This window comes from Macrobrachium rosenbergii, chromosome 58 (assembly GCF_040412425.1).
Source record: "Macrobrachium rosenbergii isolate ZJJX-2024 chromosome 58, ASM4041242v1, whole genome shotgun sequence".
In the NCBI taxonomy this organism is placed as follows: domain Eukaryota; kingdom Metazoa; phylum Arthropoda; class Malacostraca; order Decapoda; family Palaemonidae; genus Macrobrachium; species Macrobrachium rosenbergii.
The window spans coordinates 4,429,231-4,450,438 of NC_089798.1; the positions used below are offsets into that span (position 1 = coordinate 4,429,231).

The following is a 21,208-nucleotide window of genomic DNA, read 5'->3' on the forward strand; positions in this document are numbered from 1 at the left end:
GGGAACCTGAACAGGAGTAGATGGTAAAGTAGGAGGACTTAGAATGGGAAAAACAGGAGGAATGGGAGGAGTAACAGCGCTATCATCCCCTACATTAGCAAAAGGACACTGGCCCTATTCTCAGCCCTAAGGGCTGCCTTCCTCTTTCTATCTCTTTCAAGTTTTTCTAGATGAGACTATAAAGTTTTCCATTTTTTATCCTCCCAATCCTGAAGCTCTATGCAAGTATTATCCTTATTAAATTCTTGCCCCCTACATTTAGTGCATTTCGTATGAGAATCGTAAGAACACTTGGTTAACCTAGTTTTACAACCCTAAGAACAGAGGCAAATACTGGATGAACTACAATCTGACACTGTTAACTAAAGCAATTCCTAAAGTTAACCACAAAATCAATCCACCAATGATTGAAAGCCACAACAACAACAACAAATCCTGAATGCTTCACCAAGATCGGGCAAATAACTATCCGAAAAGCGATAAAGCGGCTGCGGAAACACTCACAACGTTGATTGGAAGCTCTCTTCTAAGTTGTTCCTTTGAGTCCCGGATAATGGGGGGGACCTTGTCACCTAAACACAAACGATAGAAGCGCTGCTGTGCGAATTTTTAATTTTTAAGCTGCCGTAGGTTAGGAACCAACAGCTATGTAGTTACTTGGTAAGTTACTTATATAAAACTTACAAATGTCAAATTAATTCATTAACAAAACAGCTCATCCAAAGACATTGGAAAAAACAAAATTGTATGACTAGTACAAACATTAACACCAAGTTTTATCACCACAATACAAAATAATGTCCTACCTATGTAAAGTAAAAAAACAAAGAAAAAATTTTAACTGCATTTTTCATAGCTAACAAACCTGCAGTCCTAACATACGGATAAATCCTTCTAGCACCAGCTGGAAACCAGTACAAGGAGAAAAAAAAAGTTACAACTAGACTCAAATGTACCCAAAACCCCAAAAAGGATTTAATAAGCAGAAAGTAAGGAAATCAATTCACTAACAGAACATATGTAAATGAAAATGGATGTTCAAGGAAAAAAAAATGTAACTTACAGAGGTTAGGAAACCCCTAAGAATGTCAAACAGCCATAGAAAAACCCATTATGGGTCAATTTTAACTGAATAACTGAATTTATGAACTAAGCATCACCAAGCGAGAATTAATGAGGGAAAAAGGTTGATATCGATGTAATAAAATAAAGTTTGTATACACTTACCAAGTAATTACATACCTATAGTTTCCACTTGAACGGCAGCTTAGATTCAAAATTTCCCAGGTAGCACTTCAATATAGTCTGTGTAGGTGATCAGCACATCCCACTAATGGAATACTGGAACAACCTAGCAAACAATTCTCATTTGTTTTATGCCTTAAGTCCATCAAAGAGGAGGAGGGTGGGCTCCCATTCTGTAATTACTTGGTAAATATATGTAAAACTTTGTTTTATTATTATAAAAATGTCATTTTTATATAAGTAACTGATCAAGTAATTACATAGCTGAATCGCACATTGACAGGAGGTGGGATACATTGACATTATATTCTACTCCAAAACCGCTAAATTATGTAATGAATTTGAAATTGAAAAGTTAGTAGCATTGAATACTGTACAATGCTTGTCGTTCCTTTAGTTAAGAGAGCCTGCTGTATAAAACTGCAACTGGTTGTCACTCCACTTAACCCGTAATGGTGTGGCGGTAGAGCCAAGGGTTGCCTCTACTTAGTGTGAGCTTTATAGCAAAGGAGTACTAAGATGGCTACCAAAGCATCAGTGGAAGTTATGCAGCTCAGGAGTTATCCAATAGCTAGCAAAACTTAATAGGTGCCCTTGCCCTGGGCACAGTACCAACGTAAAAAAACAACCAGAAACAGTCACCTACAATGAAATAACACCACAACCCATCCAATGTGAGTGGTGGGTGCTCCAGGTACTTGTACCTCCTGGCTCCTAAAAAAAAACTCTCTATCTCTATAGTAGGAGAAAATTTTATGCTTCCTCCTGCCATACCATGCCAGTCACTATCCTGTGGTACTGCAGAATTTACATGCTACTTAGCTGACACCAGTCTGGAGTTGGCGCCAGGCGAGCTGTGGAAGCTTGCAGATTGGTATAAATATCGCTGGTGCCAGACTGTAGCTGGCGCCAAGCGAACTGGGCACCAGCCGAGCTGCTGGGAGATCACGGACACCTTAAGTGCTAAAGTTGGCTCCAGACTGTAGTTGGTGCCAGGTGAGCTAGCAGTTCAAGGCTCTGGAAGCTCTAAAGCTGGTGACAGACTGTAGCTGGAGCCCAAAGAGCTGAGTGCCAGCGTAGCTAGAAGTTCAGGTTTCACTTCTTAAGATAGTGAGACGCGAAGGACGATTATGCTTCCAGTAGATCGATGCAGAATTGGAGTAATGGGCATAGGTACCTGTGAGACGTGAAGGGCGATATACTTCCAATAAGCTGATGCCAAATGGAAGTAAGGGGACATATGTGCCTCAAAGCTAAAGAAGTAGAGGCTGTGCTGATGACCTCAGCTTTCACTAAAAGAAGGCAAAGTTGTTCTCCTGAATCTGACAGTGTTTCAGAAATTCTCTTTAGGATATAAGACAATGCAATCTTAATCCAAGGACTAAGATCAAAGGATAAGATGGCCCTCTAGATTGCTAAGTCCTGTTCACGTAAATACCTAAAACTCCAATTGGACAGAGTTCATTCTTTTCCCTCAAGAGTTGGTGAGCGCTCTGGGGTGCTTGGAGCATGCGCTGGCGCCAGGTTGTAGCTGGTGTCAGGCGAGCTGGACACCTGACAAGTTAGGAATTCGGGAGCTGGGCGGAGCTCCTGGAAGCCAAGGATGTTCATTAAGCTCTAAGGGAGAAAGAACGGATCCAGGTCTTGGATGGATCCTCGTTCTTGGCTAAAATCAAAGGAAAAAATGAGGATAACGAAACTCTTGCCTCCTAGCTCGGTGTGAAAAGGGTTTGAGAGGTCTTTGAGAAGATGAAAGATCCAGGTCTCTGTGCTTAACCAGAGATAAGCATAGATCAGTACCTCTTCATGGAAAGTGAGAGAATCTAGATCTTCTCAGAAACAAAGAGGTAATCTGCAGCAGGGTTAGAGGTGTCTAAAAAGAAGAGATGAAGAGTCCAAGGCACCAGCTTTAGAAGACGACCACTAAGTCTGGGAGACAGAGGAAGAGGGTGACTTCTGTATCTTGTAATAGCCTCTGCAACACGTCTTGAAGACTCTCCGGAAGACAATCCTACAGATAGTCCGGCGCCTGTCTGGGCAAGAGCAGACCACCCCTAGTAGTATCTCTGAAGCTAGGTTGTCTGAGAAGACAGTTTGGGGGGAAAGATCTTGAAGAGTCCAGCAACAAACGTAAGTAACTGCAAACTTAGCCCGAGACTGTTCAGCACTTCCTCAATCATGTAGAAGGTTCCTTGAAGAGGCAAACCGTCCAAGGTTGGCTTGCTTCATACAATAAAGAGATTCTGACAACTCAGGGGATCAAAAGGCCATGATCATGATAGGAAGGACAAGCTTCTGACGGTCCAGTACGTCTTTCAACACTTAGTCCCTGAATAAATCAAATGACCAGAACACTTGATTGATCTGTCAACAGAGGAATAACTCTGTTGTTTGGTCAAGAGGGAATGCTGGATCCAGCTTCCCTGCTAAGTAGATGTTTTAGGACTGAGGTCTTATCCAAATAGACTACCATAGGGCTAGGATCGAGCAGTACTAGAGCCGTAAGAGAAACGCTTTAACTTTCCAAAGTATAAGTGAAGGTTCCGTTCTTCTTGGGGACCGAGTCCTGGACATCTTCCCAGTTCTTCAAATGGGCTCTTCTGACCTAGATCTGAGGTGCTGAGAAGAAGACTAGAACTAAGCTCAGCAGAAGAAGGAATTCCCTTGCACAAGTCATGTTCAGACAGCTACCACTGGATATCCAACTAAAGAGACCTGGGCTAAGAAACAACACAGTGTCCAACTGTGTTTCCCTGTCCTGGTAAAGGTTACTGTCAAGAGCCTTCGAGCCCCTTTTCTTCGAAGATAATGAAGAAGTCAGTCGACATGTAAAAGACTGAGGTAATCCCAGACAAAAGGGGAAGTCAAATGCTAGAAGAGCTAGGAATCAAGAGCTGGTCGAAGCACAGACTCCGATTGGGAAGCCCTGTCCCGAAAGGCGGCACCAAAAAACTCTCTGGAGTTTGGACAGGGCTCTGGAACAGTGCTCCCTGCATGTCCAAGCTCCTATCCAATCGTCCTGGAGAATGGGTGAAAGAACTATCTGGATTGTCTACCTCTTGACCTTCATCTACTGTCTAAGAGCGAGAAATGAGGAACTGTGGTCATACAGCCCATCGTCAGGAGCTGAGTACGAGAAAAAGTGTTGAGTGCTCCAAAACTAGTGTCAGAACAGCGTCTTTTGGGAGTGAAAGCCCATTGCAACTATGTGAATCTCACAGTAGAAGAGAGCACCAGAGATCTTCTAGAGAATACAAACCAAAGACCGGAAAAAACTCTAAAACCATAACTGTCCAAGTCCGTGCATGACAGGGCACGGAAACAATCCATGGCGCCAAACCTCACTGGGTGCTCTGACACTGGACACTCAGACACTAGAATTTCGGTGGACGGTGTAACAGGCCCAAGAAATTACTAAGTTCGTGCTGAATGGTCTCCAACGATGCATAGGAGTAGACAAAACTGATGTAGAAAAAGCAAAGAGGTAGTGTCTGTAGTCCCGAGTGTGGTGTTAGATACCTGACAGCTGGCTTGACATAGACAGGAGGACGAGTGGACATAAGACACAGGTGGACACGCAAACAAGGCAGCCCAGACACTGGGCACTCGGACACAGACACTGGGTGCTCGGATAGCAGTCGCTCGACCACTGTGCACTCAGACACTAGACACTCGGAGGCCACTGTGTGCTCGGACACTGAACCTCAGAGGCCACTGAGCACTCGGACACTAGGATACATACAGACGCTCGGAACCTGGGCGCTCAGAAGTTGGGAGCTCGGAACTCGGGCACTCAGAACTTGGGCGCTCAGAACCTGGGAGCTCGGAACTTGGGTGCTCAGAATCTGGGCGGTCAGAATTTGGGAGCTTGGAACTTAGGAGCTCAGAACTCAGGAGCTCAAAAGTTGGGAGCTTGGAACTCGGAACTAGGGGGCTCGGAACCTGGGAGCTTGGAATCTGGGCGCTCGAAGTTGGGAGCTCGGAACTCGGGCTCTCGGAACCTGGGAGCTTGGAACTCGGGCGCTTGGAATTTGGGTGCTTGGAAGTTTGGAGCTCGGAACTCGGAGTTTGGAACTCGGAACTACCTGGGAGCCCGGAAGTTGGGGGCTCAGAACACGATACTTGGTAGCTCAGAACTAGGGGGCTTGGAACTTGGGCGCTCTCCAATTCTGTCCAGATTCAGAGAGCAATGACGACAACTACTGACACACCAAAACTGGGAGATATATCTTTACAATGGCTGAGATAAAACCAAAAAAACGCCATTGGCATCACTAGTCTACACTGTGATCCATAACTAACCACAATGGGATCCCGAAAGTGTTAACGGAGCCTCTTGTTCACACTGGTATCCTTATCTTGTTCACACTGGGATCCATAAACCGAAAAAACCCCATCGGCACCACTACGTCTAAGGCAAGTACACCTTTCTGGACACCTTGTCAATGGCTGTCCACCGAGAACTGCAAACAACAGGCTCAACTGAGGGGTAACTATCTGGAGGCAAAACCCTCTCAGACTCCCATGGACCGACAGTATGCCTCCTCCCAGGTTTAGGGGAGTCTGACAGGGACTGGCTTTATGAGATCCAATAGGGCCAGATAGCCACCTCCTCCACTACACATCCATCAAGACGCCTTTCCAGTGGCTGTCTGCCGATACCTGGGACCGCAACAGGCTCGACTGAGGGGGGCAACTACCCGTGTGGAACCCGCCAACCTCCCTTGGACTTCCAGTTTGCCTCCTCCCAGGAATTGTGGGGAGTTTGACAGGGACCTTCTGTCTAGGAGCATCGGAGGATGAGTAGTCGCCTCCTCCACTGCATTACACTTCACTATAACAAGGTTAACATCTGTTAACTAAGACACAAGACTGGCAAAGGTGTGGAAAGGGAAGCAAGGGAGCCAGGTGTGGCAGCAAGTGGTAAGACGGCTAGTAGGGAGAGAATTGGCGCCAGGGCGCTGGCACCAAGCGCATGAGAGAGGGTGCTGGGGACGAAGCTGGCGCCTGAGATTGGTCAGCAAGCTAGTAGGTTCGTAGCGTGAGCTGGCTCTCGGCTGTCGAGAACGTCTACTCGTAGCCGCCAACAAAAACCCCCAGTTCTCTCCTTACTACTTTCTGCCTAACACTTTCAGTTCTGCAAAGGAAGGTGTGGCGGTTATGTCAAAAAATTATTTACCAGAGGCTTCCAGGAAGCATGGGTCCAGTAAATAAATCATAATTGCAAAAGTTACAGGCCTAATGAAATGGCAAAATACCCAAGAACTACTTTCAAGTCAATTATCAGTGGCTTGTGCAAAGCATATGGCCAATAAACAAATCATAAATGTCCAAAATTATGGCCTAATGAAAGATAATAATGGAATGCCGTAACATCTGAAAATTACTTTAAGGCAAAACCATAATCGGTATCTCGCCAGTAGCCTATGGTCAGTAAAGGCATAACATACAACGATTACTTTATACAGTAATGGAATGCCGTAACATCCGAGAATTAATTTTAAGGCAAAACTATTATCTACGACTCGCTAGTAGATTAAGACTGTAAAACAATTCATAAATTGCAAAGGTGATGGCCTAATGAAAAGCCTAACATAGACCAATTATTTTATAACAGAGTGTCTAGACCAATTACTTTATAATGGAGTGTTGTAACACTCGAGAATTACTTTTAAAAACAAAACTACCATCGGCGGCTCACTAGTAGTTTATAGCCAGAAAACAATTCATAAATTGCCAAAGTTATGGCCTAATGAAAATGCATAACATACAATTTACTTTTATAATGGACTGTCGTAACATCCGATTCAGTAATTACTTTTAAGATGAAACTACTGTATTATTGGCACCACCAGAAGCCTAACCAGTAAACAAACCATAAATGCAAATGTGTCATTTACCAGCAGATTGATGATGACTGAATCAACATAAAACAAAATAAGAAAAAACTCATCCTGAGAGATTTCAGCTTGAAGGCTACAACATAAGCGTTCCGATGGTTTATTTAAAGAATCCTCCATCAGAACCCAGTAAAACAATTGGAAAATAATTAAAAAAGCTGCCTTCAGACCAGATGTTGCCACCACGGACGGCAAGAATGAATGAGAATTGTTTGCTAAGTCGTTCCAGTATTCCATCAGTGGGACGAGCTGCTCACCCACACAAACTATAACGAAGAGCTACCTGCGAAACTATGAATCTAAACTGCCTTTCAAGTGGAAACTATAGCTATGTAGTTACTTGGTAAGTTACTTATATAAAATCAAAATTTCAAGGAGCAAAAGTAAATTATGTTTTGTAAACCAAGCACACAAGGATTTGTAGCAAAGATGAATAGCCAGCCAGATAGAGGCCCCTCTTTCTTTATTCTTCTCCTTTTAGAATTCGGTGAAGAGAGTGAACCATGTTTTGGAAAAAAAAAAGATACTTTCATCTGAACTTATTAATAGTACAGTATATACAAAGCACTCCTTCCTTCTCCACAGACTTGCTAATTCTTCCTTGCCTTATGAAAAAATGAGCTTAGTGAGTGGGTATCTCAGGGGCTCCATTACCACAGACCTAGTGAAATACTATATTTTCTCTTTGGATTGTACAACAGTGCGTCTCAGATTTTCACCCGCAAAAACAAGGCGCCTGCATAATTAATGTTTGTATGAAAAAAATTGTTATAAAAACACGGTTTCACTGAACTTCACTGTGAACAATACAATATTTTTTCTTGACAGCAGATGTGCACTCAGCAAGCTATAAAAAGCACAAATTACAAAGCTCATATATAACTTATTGACAGCAGCTAAACTACCTACTCATGCATAATAGCCAAACACCACAACCACTTACCCGTAAAAAGTTGTCCAAAGAAAAAGATCCAAGCACTGCCCTCAAGAGAAAATTACCACAATGCAATATTTATAGCATACCACATCCCTCAAACTACAGCACAAATTGATAAACACCACCAAAAACAACTAGAGAACAACCTGATTTGGTAAATATACAAATATATATCTTTGTTCCTGAAGACATAAGAAGTCTCAAGCCCCATGAAAACACCTAGCATTCGTATAATGCCTTGGCTATTACTGTACTGTAGAGAAAATATTTAAAACAACAATGATTCTGCCAAGTCTCAGCCACATTAAAGAAAAGTTTAAACAAGCTGACCTTCAGCTAAACTTGGAAACATAGCTATCATACTTACAAAATACTGTACAATGCTGGAAATAGCAAGATAGTAACACATAAATTCTCAATTATCCATGATCAAGTTATCTGCAGTGCTAAAACAAAACAAGAATTGAATAAGAAAAATGAGGTAGTGTTCACAATTCTCTGTTGATGAATATACTTCTAAATTAGGTATACAGGTACAGTACTGTATTAATGCAAACAAAGCTCTAGTGACAATACTGATGGGTAAATGCAATAATTTCACAGACCTATCCATTATTAATTAATCCATTCAGGAAATAGGGAATCAAATAAGGACGACCTCTACAAAAATTATTCTGATTTATCTACAACATAACGACCTTTTCACATTATTGCATTTCTTTCATGCCAACCACATATAATACTTAATACTAAAAAGAAAGTAGAGTGCTTTTAAGAAAAATGAAAGGGAACAGACTACTTGTAGACTGATTGGGACCATACTGCTGAGCAATAATCTTTAACTGGATTAATCACTCCTATATCATAAAGAAAGTTCCTTCCTCTACCCTTCCACCCTCTATAGTCTTAATACAGACCAACCATGAGGAAGTAAGAATACCTGGCAAAATATATGAGTGAATACGAAATTAAAATGGATAACAAAAAAAAGTATAATGACTGGTAATGATTTTATCTAATGGCACTTCACAATTTTTTTTTTAAGGAATGAATAACATTATAGCAGAGGTAAGTGTAAAAAATTCAGTCTATCTCTAAATCTCTGTCTGTCATATCTTTAGATTTTTTGTCATTTTCCAACTACAGTACTGTATATATCATTTGTAATAACCATTTTTTTTAACTGTACTTGGGTAGCTCTCTCTCTCTCTCTCTCATCTTTATGAGAATATTTTTGATATCCAATCTCTTTGCAAGTCTCATTCATTGTATTCACTATCACCAAAATGAACAAACACATGTACTCTATATGAATTAACTGTGAAAAGGGGACTAATTTATAAGACCTAGTTTTAATGTATGGGTTTGGGAGATTTCCCAACAATCTACAGTATATTTAATTAAGGGGGGAAGGGCTAAGACTGAACTACAGTATACTGTAATGGGTATGATTAAACTACAGTATACCGTAATGGATAACTGAGAGTTTATTGTTATGATGCTAGCACATTAAAACTGAAGTAAAATTCAACTGATTAACAAACACTAAAAACAACTCTAAGGCTTGACAATAAAACCAATGGCAAGAGCAACAATACTATATTCCGCTGTTTACATATATTATACCCTGTACATCATTTGTGCTGTCTAATACACAGTACAGCAACATTCCAAAATTTCTGCATATGACAATAAATATAGCCTTAAGAAACTCTGTACTTAGGAACATCTTCATTCCAATTATCAACACTTGCATTGTGCCATGGTCCTCATCTCCCACATTAGTACTGTATATAAGATTGTATACTGTAATACAGTAGTTACATTCTTCTTCAAATCCTATTACCCTTCAGAGATTATCCTTAAACTCTTCAAGAAAATACAGTAAACTTTTTTTAAGTCAATATGCTTCTCAATGTAATATTCTTGCTCTTAAAATAATGAAAATGCCAAATTCTTCAAGTAATTTGCATTTTTCCTAGGTATACAAAACTCCAGCCTTTCATAAGTAGAGGATCCTTCCAGCACATGTGCAGGATAGATATGCTCCATATATGAAAGGCGTAGTCTGTATCCCCATAGGAACAAACTACAATTACATTTGATTACTTAATTTACCATGCCTGCCTGCCCCTACATTAAATAATAAGTCAATGACCAAACCCTTTTAATGGAAAATTCATGTTATCCATAAACACTACAACTTTAAAACTCAACAATCTCCTCTCTGTACAAGAGCAGCAAAATGCAATAACCAATTCAGTATTGAAAAGCAGTGTACTATACATTGCAAACAAGTCATCCTACTAGAAACTGTGGCTAGATTTTGCATTAAAAGATATATATGCCCTAAAATATCAATTCACATGAATTTCTAATATCACATTAACATACACTATTGTATTTAGAAGGCATTCAACTCTTCACTCTTGAGTAATGGAAACATAAAACTAAATACAATCCAGCATCCTGTAAATTTTAATTTTCAATAATTTTCCTCAATCACAGAATTCCAAGTATTTTGTTAAATTCAAAGGTTTCTTGTATGTCTGATAAAAAATAATGTTTTAAATGTCTTATAAAAAATAATTCCCTGTAATGAACCTTCACATGCTTCAGTTACAGCTGTGTCTCTATTCTCCATCATGACTGTCTCATTTTCACAATGGAACATAATTACTTCCAGGGTGTCTCTTCCTTCTGCATGAACATGTCAGCTGATTTTTCATCTGGAGCAGACAAAGGCTCTCCACTTCTTATTAGGTCATCGAAACTTAACTTTGAATAATTGACCAAAGTACCCATTCTTTCTTTCTTCAATCCACCATAATGCAGTGCCACAGCTACAGAGTGAAGTGGATCCAACATTGTCTCTTCAAACTGCCACAGAGAATCATATTGTCCATCAATCCTGACAGTGGTATCTGAAGTTATTTTATTCATATCAAGCTTTTGTGTACGCACCTGAAAACATACACGTTGAAGATCAAAACCAATTCCTACCCCTAGGGCTTTTACTACCCCTTCCTTTAGACACCAGTGACGATAGAAGGATCCTAACTGTTCCTTTTCTTCTGGAAATCTTCGAATTTCATCCCATTCTTCTGGAGTAAACTGTCTTCTCATTGTATGAAAAAATTCATCTACACTTTTACCGCCAATATATTCAATTTTCATCACATCAACACCTACTTTAAAACCATCTTCTGCTGCAAGAACTGCCCAATCTCCCTGATGGGATACATTAAAATCTATGCCTTTCAGAGTATCTGGTAGAGATGTTACAAGAAAAGGACGTCCTTTCTCTGTCCTATCAAATTTTGCACCAGACCAAGGAACACCAATCTTTTCTGACACTAACTTCCTAAGCATTAGCCTGCCGGCTATGGAAGACTTGGCATCCTTTTTAAAAACAAATTTCCCAATACGTTCCTTCTCTTCAGGTTGAATCAACGATAGTGCTGTCATCCAATCTCGTTTGTTGGGGGACCACAGCCTTGTATTAAATGCCCAGCGTACACTCTCCATTATGCTTTTGAACTTATGGTTTACCAATTATCCTCACAGTGGTGGGAGCAAGTATATCAAATTGTGCTGCACTATGTCTTCCCTGAAAACTGTCTACTTAAGCTTTATCAGATGCAATAACACTGAGGATGCCTCCTTGCTTGCTTCACACTTTGTGACCTATAAGGAAATAAAACAAAACCTTGTTACCACAAACAGTGGCATAACAAATAATCCAAGAATATAGTTTATTTACTGGTTTGTCTAACAATAAATGGCAAAGCACACACACGAGACATCCTCAGCTTTCCTTGCAAAATGAAAATATCTAAAACATTTCAGAATGCTTTTGTAAACCACAACCTTAATAACAGTTATCATTCTAATTTGTTTAATACCCAAGTCTCTAAATTAATAGAGCAGAAGCAGTACTGTATTACAGTATTATATGAAAAAAAGCAGAAGAACCTCATCACCAAAGATCACACTACTCAGAAACAGGACCCATACCATGACTACCTTCACATCCAAGATATCATAGTAATCCTATAAAAATATTAACATTATATGCAATAACATAACTATTCCAAAAATTAATTATCTGAAATGACATCCCAAGTATCTCACATTAAACATTTATTTGAAAAATAACATAATAAGACTCCTAAAAACCAGACATGAAACTCTGGGCATTTTTATATTACTGTGCTCATTACAGTAGAACACAATTATTAGATGACAAGGGACTAGATATCAAAATATGTATAGTGCTACAGCGCTAAATGTTAAAAAAAATACTGTACATGCTATACCATACAATGGTAAACATACTTCTCATTTCATAAAAAGTGAACACAGTATATTTTAACGGGGAACAAAATGCACTGTGCCATATAAATTTATGTTTAACTTTAAAATGTCTTAGTTTGTAAACAGAAATGGGAGCATTATAAATACACTATAATTTCCTTACCATATAATATAGCTTTGTCTGCCTCCCTGGTAACTAGCTGTGAAGAGGCAGCCAGTGTAGAAGACTCCACCAATGGGTACTCACAATACTCTGCAAAACAAAGGTCCAGATATAAAATAAATAAATAAATACATAAATGACAATCAATACAGTAGTCATATTTCAATTAGTAACTTCATAGATACAGATCAACTTTTACTTTATAGGGATACTGAAGAGTAGGCTGTTCAAGTTATGAAGCTGGTTTCCCAAAAATTATATGAGACTGCCACTTCATATGAAGACAAACAACAATATAAGCATTACAAGGGGAGAGTATCAACAAGACCCAAGCTAGTGATGTTATACAACCATAAAACAAAAACTACTGTGAAGACAGTGGGAAGTAGCCTATATCAAAAGAATTTGAGATAAATGTTGGGGTTCAAAAAGAATCACAAATGAGTCCTTCATTTTCCTGAAGGCAGCTGCATGTTAAAAAGATGGAAGAGTAGGATAGTGAAATGTTAAATGGTTTGGCCATGTAATGAGAAGGGTTGAGAAACAGTTGGTCAGAAAGTAATAGATACTATGGACCTGTACGATGGCCTGGAATGATGAAAAAACATGATACATAAAAACCTCAACCTAGACCTAATGAGAATTCTAGCAGAAACTGCAGAGGAGAGATGACAACCAAGAGGTAATTTTGTATCTAACCCCATTAAAGGGTGCGCCGATTGCCGAATTTCGAGGAATTATCGATTTTTAGTTTTTTACAGTTTTGGACTGGTATATGTCTAAATAAACATGCCCTGAAATATTATTGCTAAAAAAAAATTTTAAGTGGATTTTTTTTTACATTTTTGTTCACTGCATTTACCAGCATTTGAGCAGCATTGAGCGAAAAATTGTCGCAAACATTCTGCATGACTTTTCAGGTGGAAGTGAGAAATATACTTTACTTTCCTACTAAAATACACATTATCTACAATAAAAACTGGCTTTCTCTCTCAAAAAATATAATATCAGAGTAAATACTGGTACGTATCTATGCATCTTGATATTACCCTGTGAGTGACACTGAGCGACAAACTGTCGTACAATGTTTGTATGACTTGCCAATTCTGGATAGTAGAAAGTGAGAAATTTACTTCAGTGTCCTACTAAAACTACCCATTTTCTATGATAAGAGCTTGTTCGTTCTCTAGAAAAATATCAAACAAAATATAAAAAAAAATAAATATATATATCTACATATCTTGATATTTTTAACTCATTATCACAGATGTACCATGCCAACTAGTATACATATATTTTATATTTATTGACATATTTTTACTGCGTATTTCTGGAAATATGAAATTATATAAGTATGTAACAGTTCCATACAGAGCGTCGGGTTTTACCAATAAATTATCTCGATTTGTTGTATAGTTTTGGTTCAAGTGATATCCTAGTGCTTTGTGACGTATTTCCTTTTCGGATTTTCGTACCGTGTAGTGCATTCATGCAATTCCATTGCCATAAGCAAAAGTACCGCCCTTATGAGGGAGAAATTTGAACGATTGCGTCTCTTAAGTTTGTTAGAAGAGAGGGACGAAGCAAACAGGAATTGTCTTGCCTGCTGGGATAGCAACAATACCAGAACGCCCACATCTAAGTAAGAGATTTGTTTTCCTGTCTTAGTGATATTCAAATTAGTGGCATTCTAATTAGTGATTACTATATTCCATAATATATTATATAATTATAAAAGACCACAAAGCTTGATTTTACTGCCAGTGAGTTGTCGTCTGACTCATGACTTGTGTAGGCTTGGTTGTCCAGCGTTTGTTTACTTTATCCTCGCAGTTGTTTGTTTATTTGCCTCTCCAATATCTGAATGGAAAACATGTACAACAGTGGTAGCGTATATAGGTTATGTAGAAAATTTACATTGATAGCATATATTTTTATAGGTTATGAGGAAAACTTTAGGGTGAGTGTGAAATGATGAGAACAAACCTTTCCTAGAATACCATGTCCTGGTCTAGCTTCATTAGGGCATTTATTTTTATAATTTATTTATTACGTAACAAATTCATAGTGATAGGACATATATATTCATATATATAATGTATATATATAAATATAAATATAATATATATATATATATATATATATATATATATATATATATATATATATATATATATATATATATATATATATATATATATATATACTGTATATATTATATATATGAATATCTTTTACTGTAATACAACAGTATATAATATAAATATAAAACAGGCCCTTAAACACTATTTGAATGTTGCAACCATATATTTTGAGCACTTCCTTCTGTGCCCCTGTTCACTGGTAAAATTTTGGGGAGGTGATATGTTACAGGAGTATATATACTGCCACATCTACATATTCTTTGTATATATACTCTTGTAACTTATCATGTGTCCATATTTTACCAGTGAACAGGGGCACAGAAGGAAGTGCTCAAAATATATAGCTGCCAAGTTCAAATAGTGTTTTATGGGCCTTTTTGTCTTCATGTGTATGTATATATATGCAAACTTTAGGTAACATATAAATCAAGAGAGAGCACATTTCTTTTCATCTGATTATACTGAAAATTTCAGGGCATATTTCTTATATGACAAAATAGTTGTTGTGCAAAAATCAGCCTTCTAACTGTCATAGTTATTACAAAATAACCATAAATTTGTTTTTCTTTTGCTGTGTTCTCAAAACTTACTTTTCAAAAATAAAAGCTTATAACTCCAAGAGGACTGAATCAAATTCAATCAAACTTTTGTACAGTGTATATAGTATAACTATATATCTTGATTTCATACAAGGGAAATTTATTTTTAAGTGAAAAATTTTTTTTTGCATATTATTTTTGAAAAGTTTTGAAATCTTTTTGCCAAATGAAAAAAAACATTAATTTAGAAGTTGAATTTCTACATTTCCCATGTAGGAAATTTTCATTATTAGTTGAAGATTAAGTGGTAAAAATTTGAAGCAAATCCCTTCATTCATAAGGAAGCTATAAGCACTTACTTTATAATGGGGCCTTATGGAATCAGCGCTCCCCTTAAAGGGGAAAAAGTGACAAAAGTGTTTGTATTGATGATGAGGACAATGACAAAAGTCATGAATGTGGTAAAATAGATGCTGCAGGAGTGTTATGACGGTAAACACAGTACTGTGTATCCAATACAGCCTGACACAGTATCATAAAAGATGCTCAAGATTGTAAAATAGCCTATAGACTAGTCCTACACACAGTAAGGGCTTTTTGATGGCCAGAAATTGTAAGCAGCAACTGAGGAAGAAAGGGAAGATAGCCTAAACACTGCTGTGGTGGAAGGTCCAGCCTAAGAAATGAAGGAAAAACATAGCAACAACCTGGACAGAGCAGAAAGCAATTACTGACCTGCCAGTAAACAGCAACCTTAGTTTGCCTGGTATGAAGTTAGGTTATCATAAATTTGGCTCTGTCTGTGAGGGTTAACCTTATAGTAATTTTTTATACTGTATATTAATTTCTAACAAATTACATATGTCTAGGCCTAATTCTCTCTGCTATCTCATGTTTTATCCTCTTTCAACCACTACCTACAGTTTGAACCAACCACGGTTCTTTTGAAGATGTTTAATGTGGAGAATCCAAGTCTCGGATTACCAAGGTTGGGCTAACCTAGAACTAGACTTTGTAAAATAGATGGTAGAACTAAGCAATAGCTCCGCAAGGGGTATTACTTTGGAAACTTTTTTTTCCTATAGTATTCTGGTTGCTTACCAAGCATTTAACATTTTTTTTGTCGGTCAACTGTAATTAACCTCAGAAGTTGTATGCTGGACATCGTGGAATGCTATCACGCAAGTGCAGTGTTACAGGGGTGCTTTTGGTAAAAAGTAGTGTCCTTCATGGGGGGGGGGTGTCCAGGGAGCTCCACCCCCCGCCTAAGAAACACGGCCTACTAGGTTAGGGTGCATTAGGTTAGTATAGTTCCTTTTCTAATAAGTTTCCTTAGTCAATCCCTTCTTAAACATATGGCTCCTTAATGACTTGCACACGCACGGATCCAGTCCATAACAAAAACATGGTAGTCCAGTCTTTCGCCCAATGTTTTCCCCCACCCAAAACCCTGTGTTCCTAAAGTTCCCCAAACATGTTGGAAAAAGTAAGTATAGCTTAGTTTTACCAGACCACTGAGCTGATTAACAGCTCTCCTAGGGCTGGCCCGAAGGATTACACTTATTTTTTGACGTGGCTAAGAACCAATTGGTTACTTAGCAACGGGACCTACAGCTTATTGTGGAATCCGAACCACATTATAGCGAAAATGAATTTCTATCACCAGAAATAAATTCCTCTAACTCTTCATCAGCCGGCGGCGGAATCGAACTCCGGCCCATCGAATGACGGTCTGAAGCTCAACCAACTCGGCCAACACATGTTGGGTAGATATGAGGTTAATAATAACTGACCGACAACAAACACCACCACCTCCTTCATCAGCATCACTAAAAGTATAGGAAAAATCAATTTTCAAGTTAACAGTCCGTGTGGAGCTGTTCCTTGGATTTACCAGTAAAATTTCACAAGTTGCCAATAAGACTCCTGCCCGTCATTTTTTCATGAAAAACCCAAAATGGTTTTTCATGCAAAATTGGCTAAGAAATGATAGCCTAGGGCACCAAAAGAACCTAAAAATACCAACCTAACGCAACCTAGGGGTTTACTGGTTAGAATTTTGCCGTATAGCTATGGAGGGGGGCTGGTATTGCCTTACCTTACAAGTTGGAATAATGTGATTAATTCTTTGGTAGATCTAAGCCGGCTGTCCGCAATGAGCTACGCTATGGCAGTTAACGTTTTTCTATAGAACTTTACCTGATGAACAAGATTTTAAAGTAATGTGTTGGTGGTCAAACGTAATTAAGCTGTAAATTACCTTAGAACTGTAGCCGATGGTAAAGGGGACCCGTTGAGAATCGGGGTTTTGGGTGTGGTAAAACCCTTTTGAGAATACCTAACAGTAAGGGGGACCAGTTGGGAATTCAGGGTTTTTGGTGGGGTAAATAACTTGGAAAAAGGTTGGGTACCTTATTGCTGTACGTCCTGTTATACATGTCATTTGGAACACAAAAAACAAGCGTAAAAAGAAGGGCGAATAAATGGATGGTGGGAGCCATTCCAAAAGCACTTTTCATTACTAGTACTGCTGATTCTAAGCCTTAACACGCATGCGCTAGCTTTCAGTTCGCCAATCAGCCGGTTTTCTGCACTTAGCGAAAGACTGGCAATTGACGTTTTCCTCTGTTATTTTACTTCCTGATCAAGAATTAAAAGTAATTACCTCTTGCCAGAACATACGAGCTTGCCAGAATCTTTAAAAATGCAGATAAGGTGCGCAGCACTGTTCTGCCACGGCGACCTATAGAGGCCACCCAAGTTGAAAGCGGAAATGGTAATGTTTTGTTTCCCATTTACGAAAGCTTCAAATAGTGTGCAATGGAGCTAGACTATGGCAATTGACGTTTTTCTATGTTATTTTACTTGCTTAACAAGAGTTTAAGGTAAAATTTTGCCAGTCGGCTGCTGCTAAACTGTAATTTATCCTCGAGCTGTGTGCGACCCACTGTTACAGATGTGCAGTTTTCAAGGGTCAATTACATTTTAGTTACAGCCAACCGCCAAAATATTATTTTAAATTCTAATTCAGCAGGTAAAATAACATAGGAAAAGGTCAATTGCCATAGGCTAGCTCACCGTGGACAGCCGACTTAGGATTACCAATTTTTTATTTATCATCTGTGCATAGTGTTTATGGGGCTCAAAATAACGAGAATGAAAAGCTCTTTTGAAAAATGTAAGTTACAATTTCATAGCTTGTAGCCTGTTGGCGACTTAGAAAATAGCTTAATACCAATTTACCAAACAGACCTTACTGCACCCTGAAAGGTGGCCAGCAGGATAGCTTAATTAGGCTATATAAAAGCTATTAAGTAATTTATGAACAAATATATAGACCTAATACTGTTCTGGTTTTTTCTGGATCATTCCTGTTGGTGTAGCCAAATCCACCTGTTTTAGTTCCCTATCCACTGATCTGATTTTTGGGTTACCAAAACTGGGGTCACAATTTTTTTCCTTATTCCTGTACCGGTAGCCTAATTAGCGGTAATTCTAAGCCCGCTGTCCGCGGTGAGTTAGACTGTGGCAATTGGCGTTTTTCTATGTTATTTTACTTGCTTTACAAGAATTTAAAGTAATATTTTGTTGGCCGGTTGTAACTAAACTGTAATTGACCTTTGAAGACTACAAGACTTGAATTACCTAACGCAGGGTAGGTCTGAGGTGGCATTCTGTGGCAAGACCACCCTCCCACCTCCATAGCTAATACGGCAAAATTGTAACCAGTAAACACCTCTAGGGTACGTTATGTTGGTATTTTTAGGGGTGTTAACTGGTTACAATTTTGTCATATTAGCTATGGAGGGTGGGGGCTTGCCATGAATGCTGGCTTAGTCCTACCCTGCGTTAATTCAAGTCAATCGTAGTCTTCAAAGGTCAATGACAGCTTAGTTACAGCCGGCCGACAAAATATTACTTTAAATTCTTGTAAAGCAAGTAAAATAACATAGAAAAACGTCAATTGCCACAGTCTAGCTCACTGCGGACAGCCGGCTTAGAATTGCCAAATTCTTGACTGGACATAAGTATATCTTAGTTTAACCAGACCACTGAGCTCATTAACAGCTCTCCTAGGGCTGGCCCGAAGGATTAGATTCATTTTAAGTGGCTATGAATCAACTGGTTACCTAGCAACGGAACCTACAGCTTATTGTGGAATCCGAACCACATTATGACGAGAAATGAATTTCTATCACCAGAAATAAATTCCTCTAAATCTTCACTTGACTGGGCATAAATAGACGGTGTTTGTCATGCTGTAAAGGTGAAATATTTTGAAAAATTTTACGTCTTTTATTTATGTTTTTACTCAGAATTGCCCCACAGCCTACCTAACACTGACGACGGGCCTAGGGCCCCAAAGGAAAGAGGTGGTTGGTCTGTTCATCACCGCAGATAGACCTGCCGTCAAGCCAAATTGAATTTTACTGTCAAGGTGAACTAAAATTACAATGCAACGTTATAATGATACTAATAGCAGTGGTTAGGACAAGGCCCGTTTAGTCAGTGGGTGGGGTGTGTCGGGGGACCAACTTCTTTAAAATTAATACGAGCTCTCTTAATTCACTTCCGCTCAATAGAAATCACTCAGCATGAACGTCACACTAGACTTACCTGCACAATAACATTGTGGAAGCAGTACAAACCACAGTAAATATAAGTATCTTAGATTATACATTTTCAAATCCTCATTTACACGCACACCCAGGTAAAACATCAACGACAAACAGGGAGCTCCTGTAACCACTGAAATCTACCTTCAGTAATGAGGAACATAGTTTAAGTAATGTCTTAGCTTTCAACTGCCATAGACTCTGAGTACTGTTTATCCTTAACTATGAAATTAAACAGCATTTCAAATTATTTATTTTCATATGTTGGTATTTTAATGATAAATACAAAAATAAATTATTTAATCTTAAAAAACGTTGCATACATTTGAAGAAACTATGAGTCTCCGTTTATCAAACCTCAGTAAATTTCTGTATCATTCCATTAATATGTAATATAACAGAAAGCAAATCATATCGACACAAGGAATAATAAAACTGCATTTAACAGAGACTGACCAATGATTAATGTTGGAAACAATACTTTACATTTGAAGATTTATTTGTTTTGCGCCGTAGAATATTGTCTTCTTAAACAAGCCAAACATATGACGTCATGTGGACTTGCGACACAACATAATACCTTTAGCATACGTAGATTTTACATGCCGTGGTATCATTTATGGTAGTTGCATATGTCAAAGTACGTAAATATGACTAACATCATACTCACTGTTATCGCATTTCAGTCTAATTAGACTAATATTTTCGTTCTCTTAAGTTAGTAATAAATGACGCATAGCCTGACGCTTACAGTCCCATCAGAATTATTGAGTCACCAAAGATGCTGATCGTCTTTGTACATAAGGCATTTTATGAATAAAAATTTAAAGTAAGTTATACAACTTCTAATGCGATTTCATTTGATTGATATATGTCGAATGATGATTACATGAAATTTATTTCACCATCCCTTGTCAATTAGAAATCGGAAATTCGGCCAGCAGACAGATGTAAGATGAAACAACTATGTCTTGCAAGTTTCAAAGCAATATAGCCTATACTGTATACTAAAATCATTCACTAAGAGGAACGTGCAGATTATCCCAATAAAATATATAATAATGCGTGAAAATCTGGAACCAACTAACATAAATAATTTTAAAATTTTGTGGAAAAGCTCTAACATAAGAACCCTCGACTATCAGAACCAAGTGACAGTAAAAATAACGAGTAAAAAATGTAAAAAAAAATGCGCAAAAGTTTCTTCGTCGCGACCGAGTGTTCTGGACAGAGTATAATGCTGTATGAAACTCTCAGCCACGGACCGTTGGTGGCCTGTGTTGTTTGGCCTGAGGCTAGAGGGCTGCAATTTGGTATGCTGGATGACTGGAGGGTGTCTCGACAAAA

General features: G+C 38.5%; 1 protein-coding gene across 4 annotated transcripts in view; it reads right to left on the reverse strand.

Moving 5' to 3' along the window:
• The window catches only part of Nrx-IV (neurexin-4), a 218,170-nt gene extending 198,148 nt beyond the window's left edge, over nt 1–20,022 (reverse strand). For 2 of the 4 annotated variants that reach the window (XM_067101754.1, XM_067101753.1), the window contains exons 1-2: nt 19,863–20,022; nt 12,563–12,652 (exon numbers count right to left, since the gene is read on the reverse strand). In XM_067101754.1, coding sequence (XP_066957855.1) covers nt 12,563–12,652; nt 19,863–19,965 — 193 coding nt within the window. In that variant the 5' untranslated portion in view covers nt 19,966–20,022. The remainder of the gene's footprint in view (nt 1–12,562; nt 12,653–19,862) is intronic. The other 2 variants (XM_067101756.1, XM_067101755.1) reach the window with 2 other exon arrangements.
• Nucleotides 20,023–21,208: the final 1,186 nt, after the last annotated feature.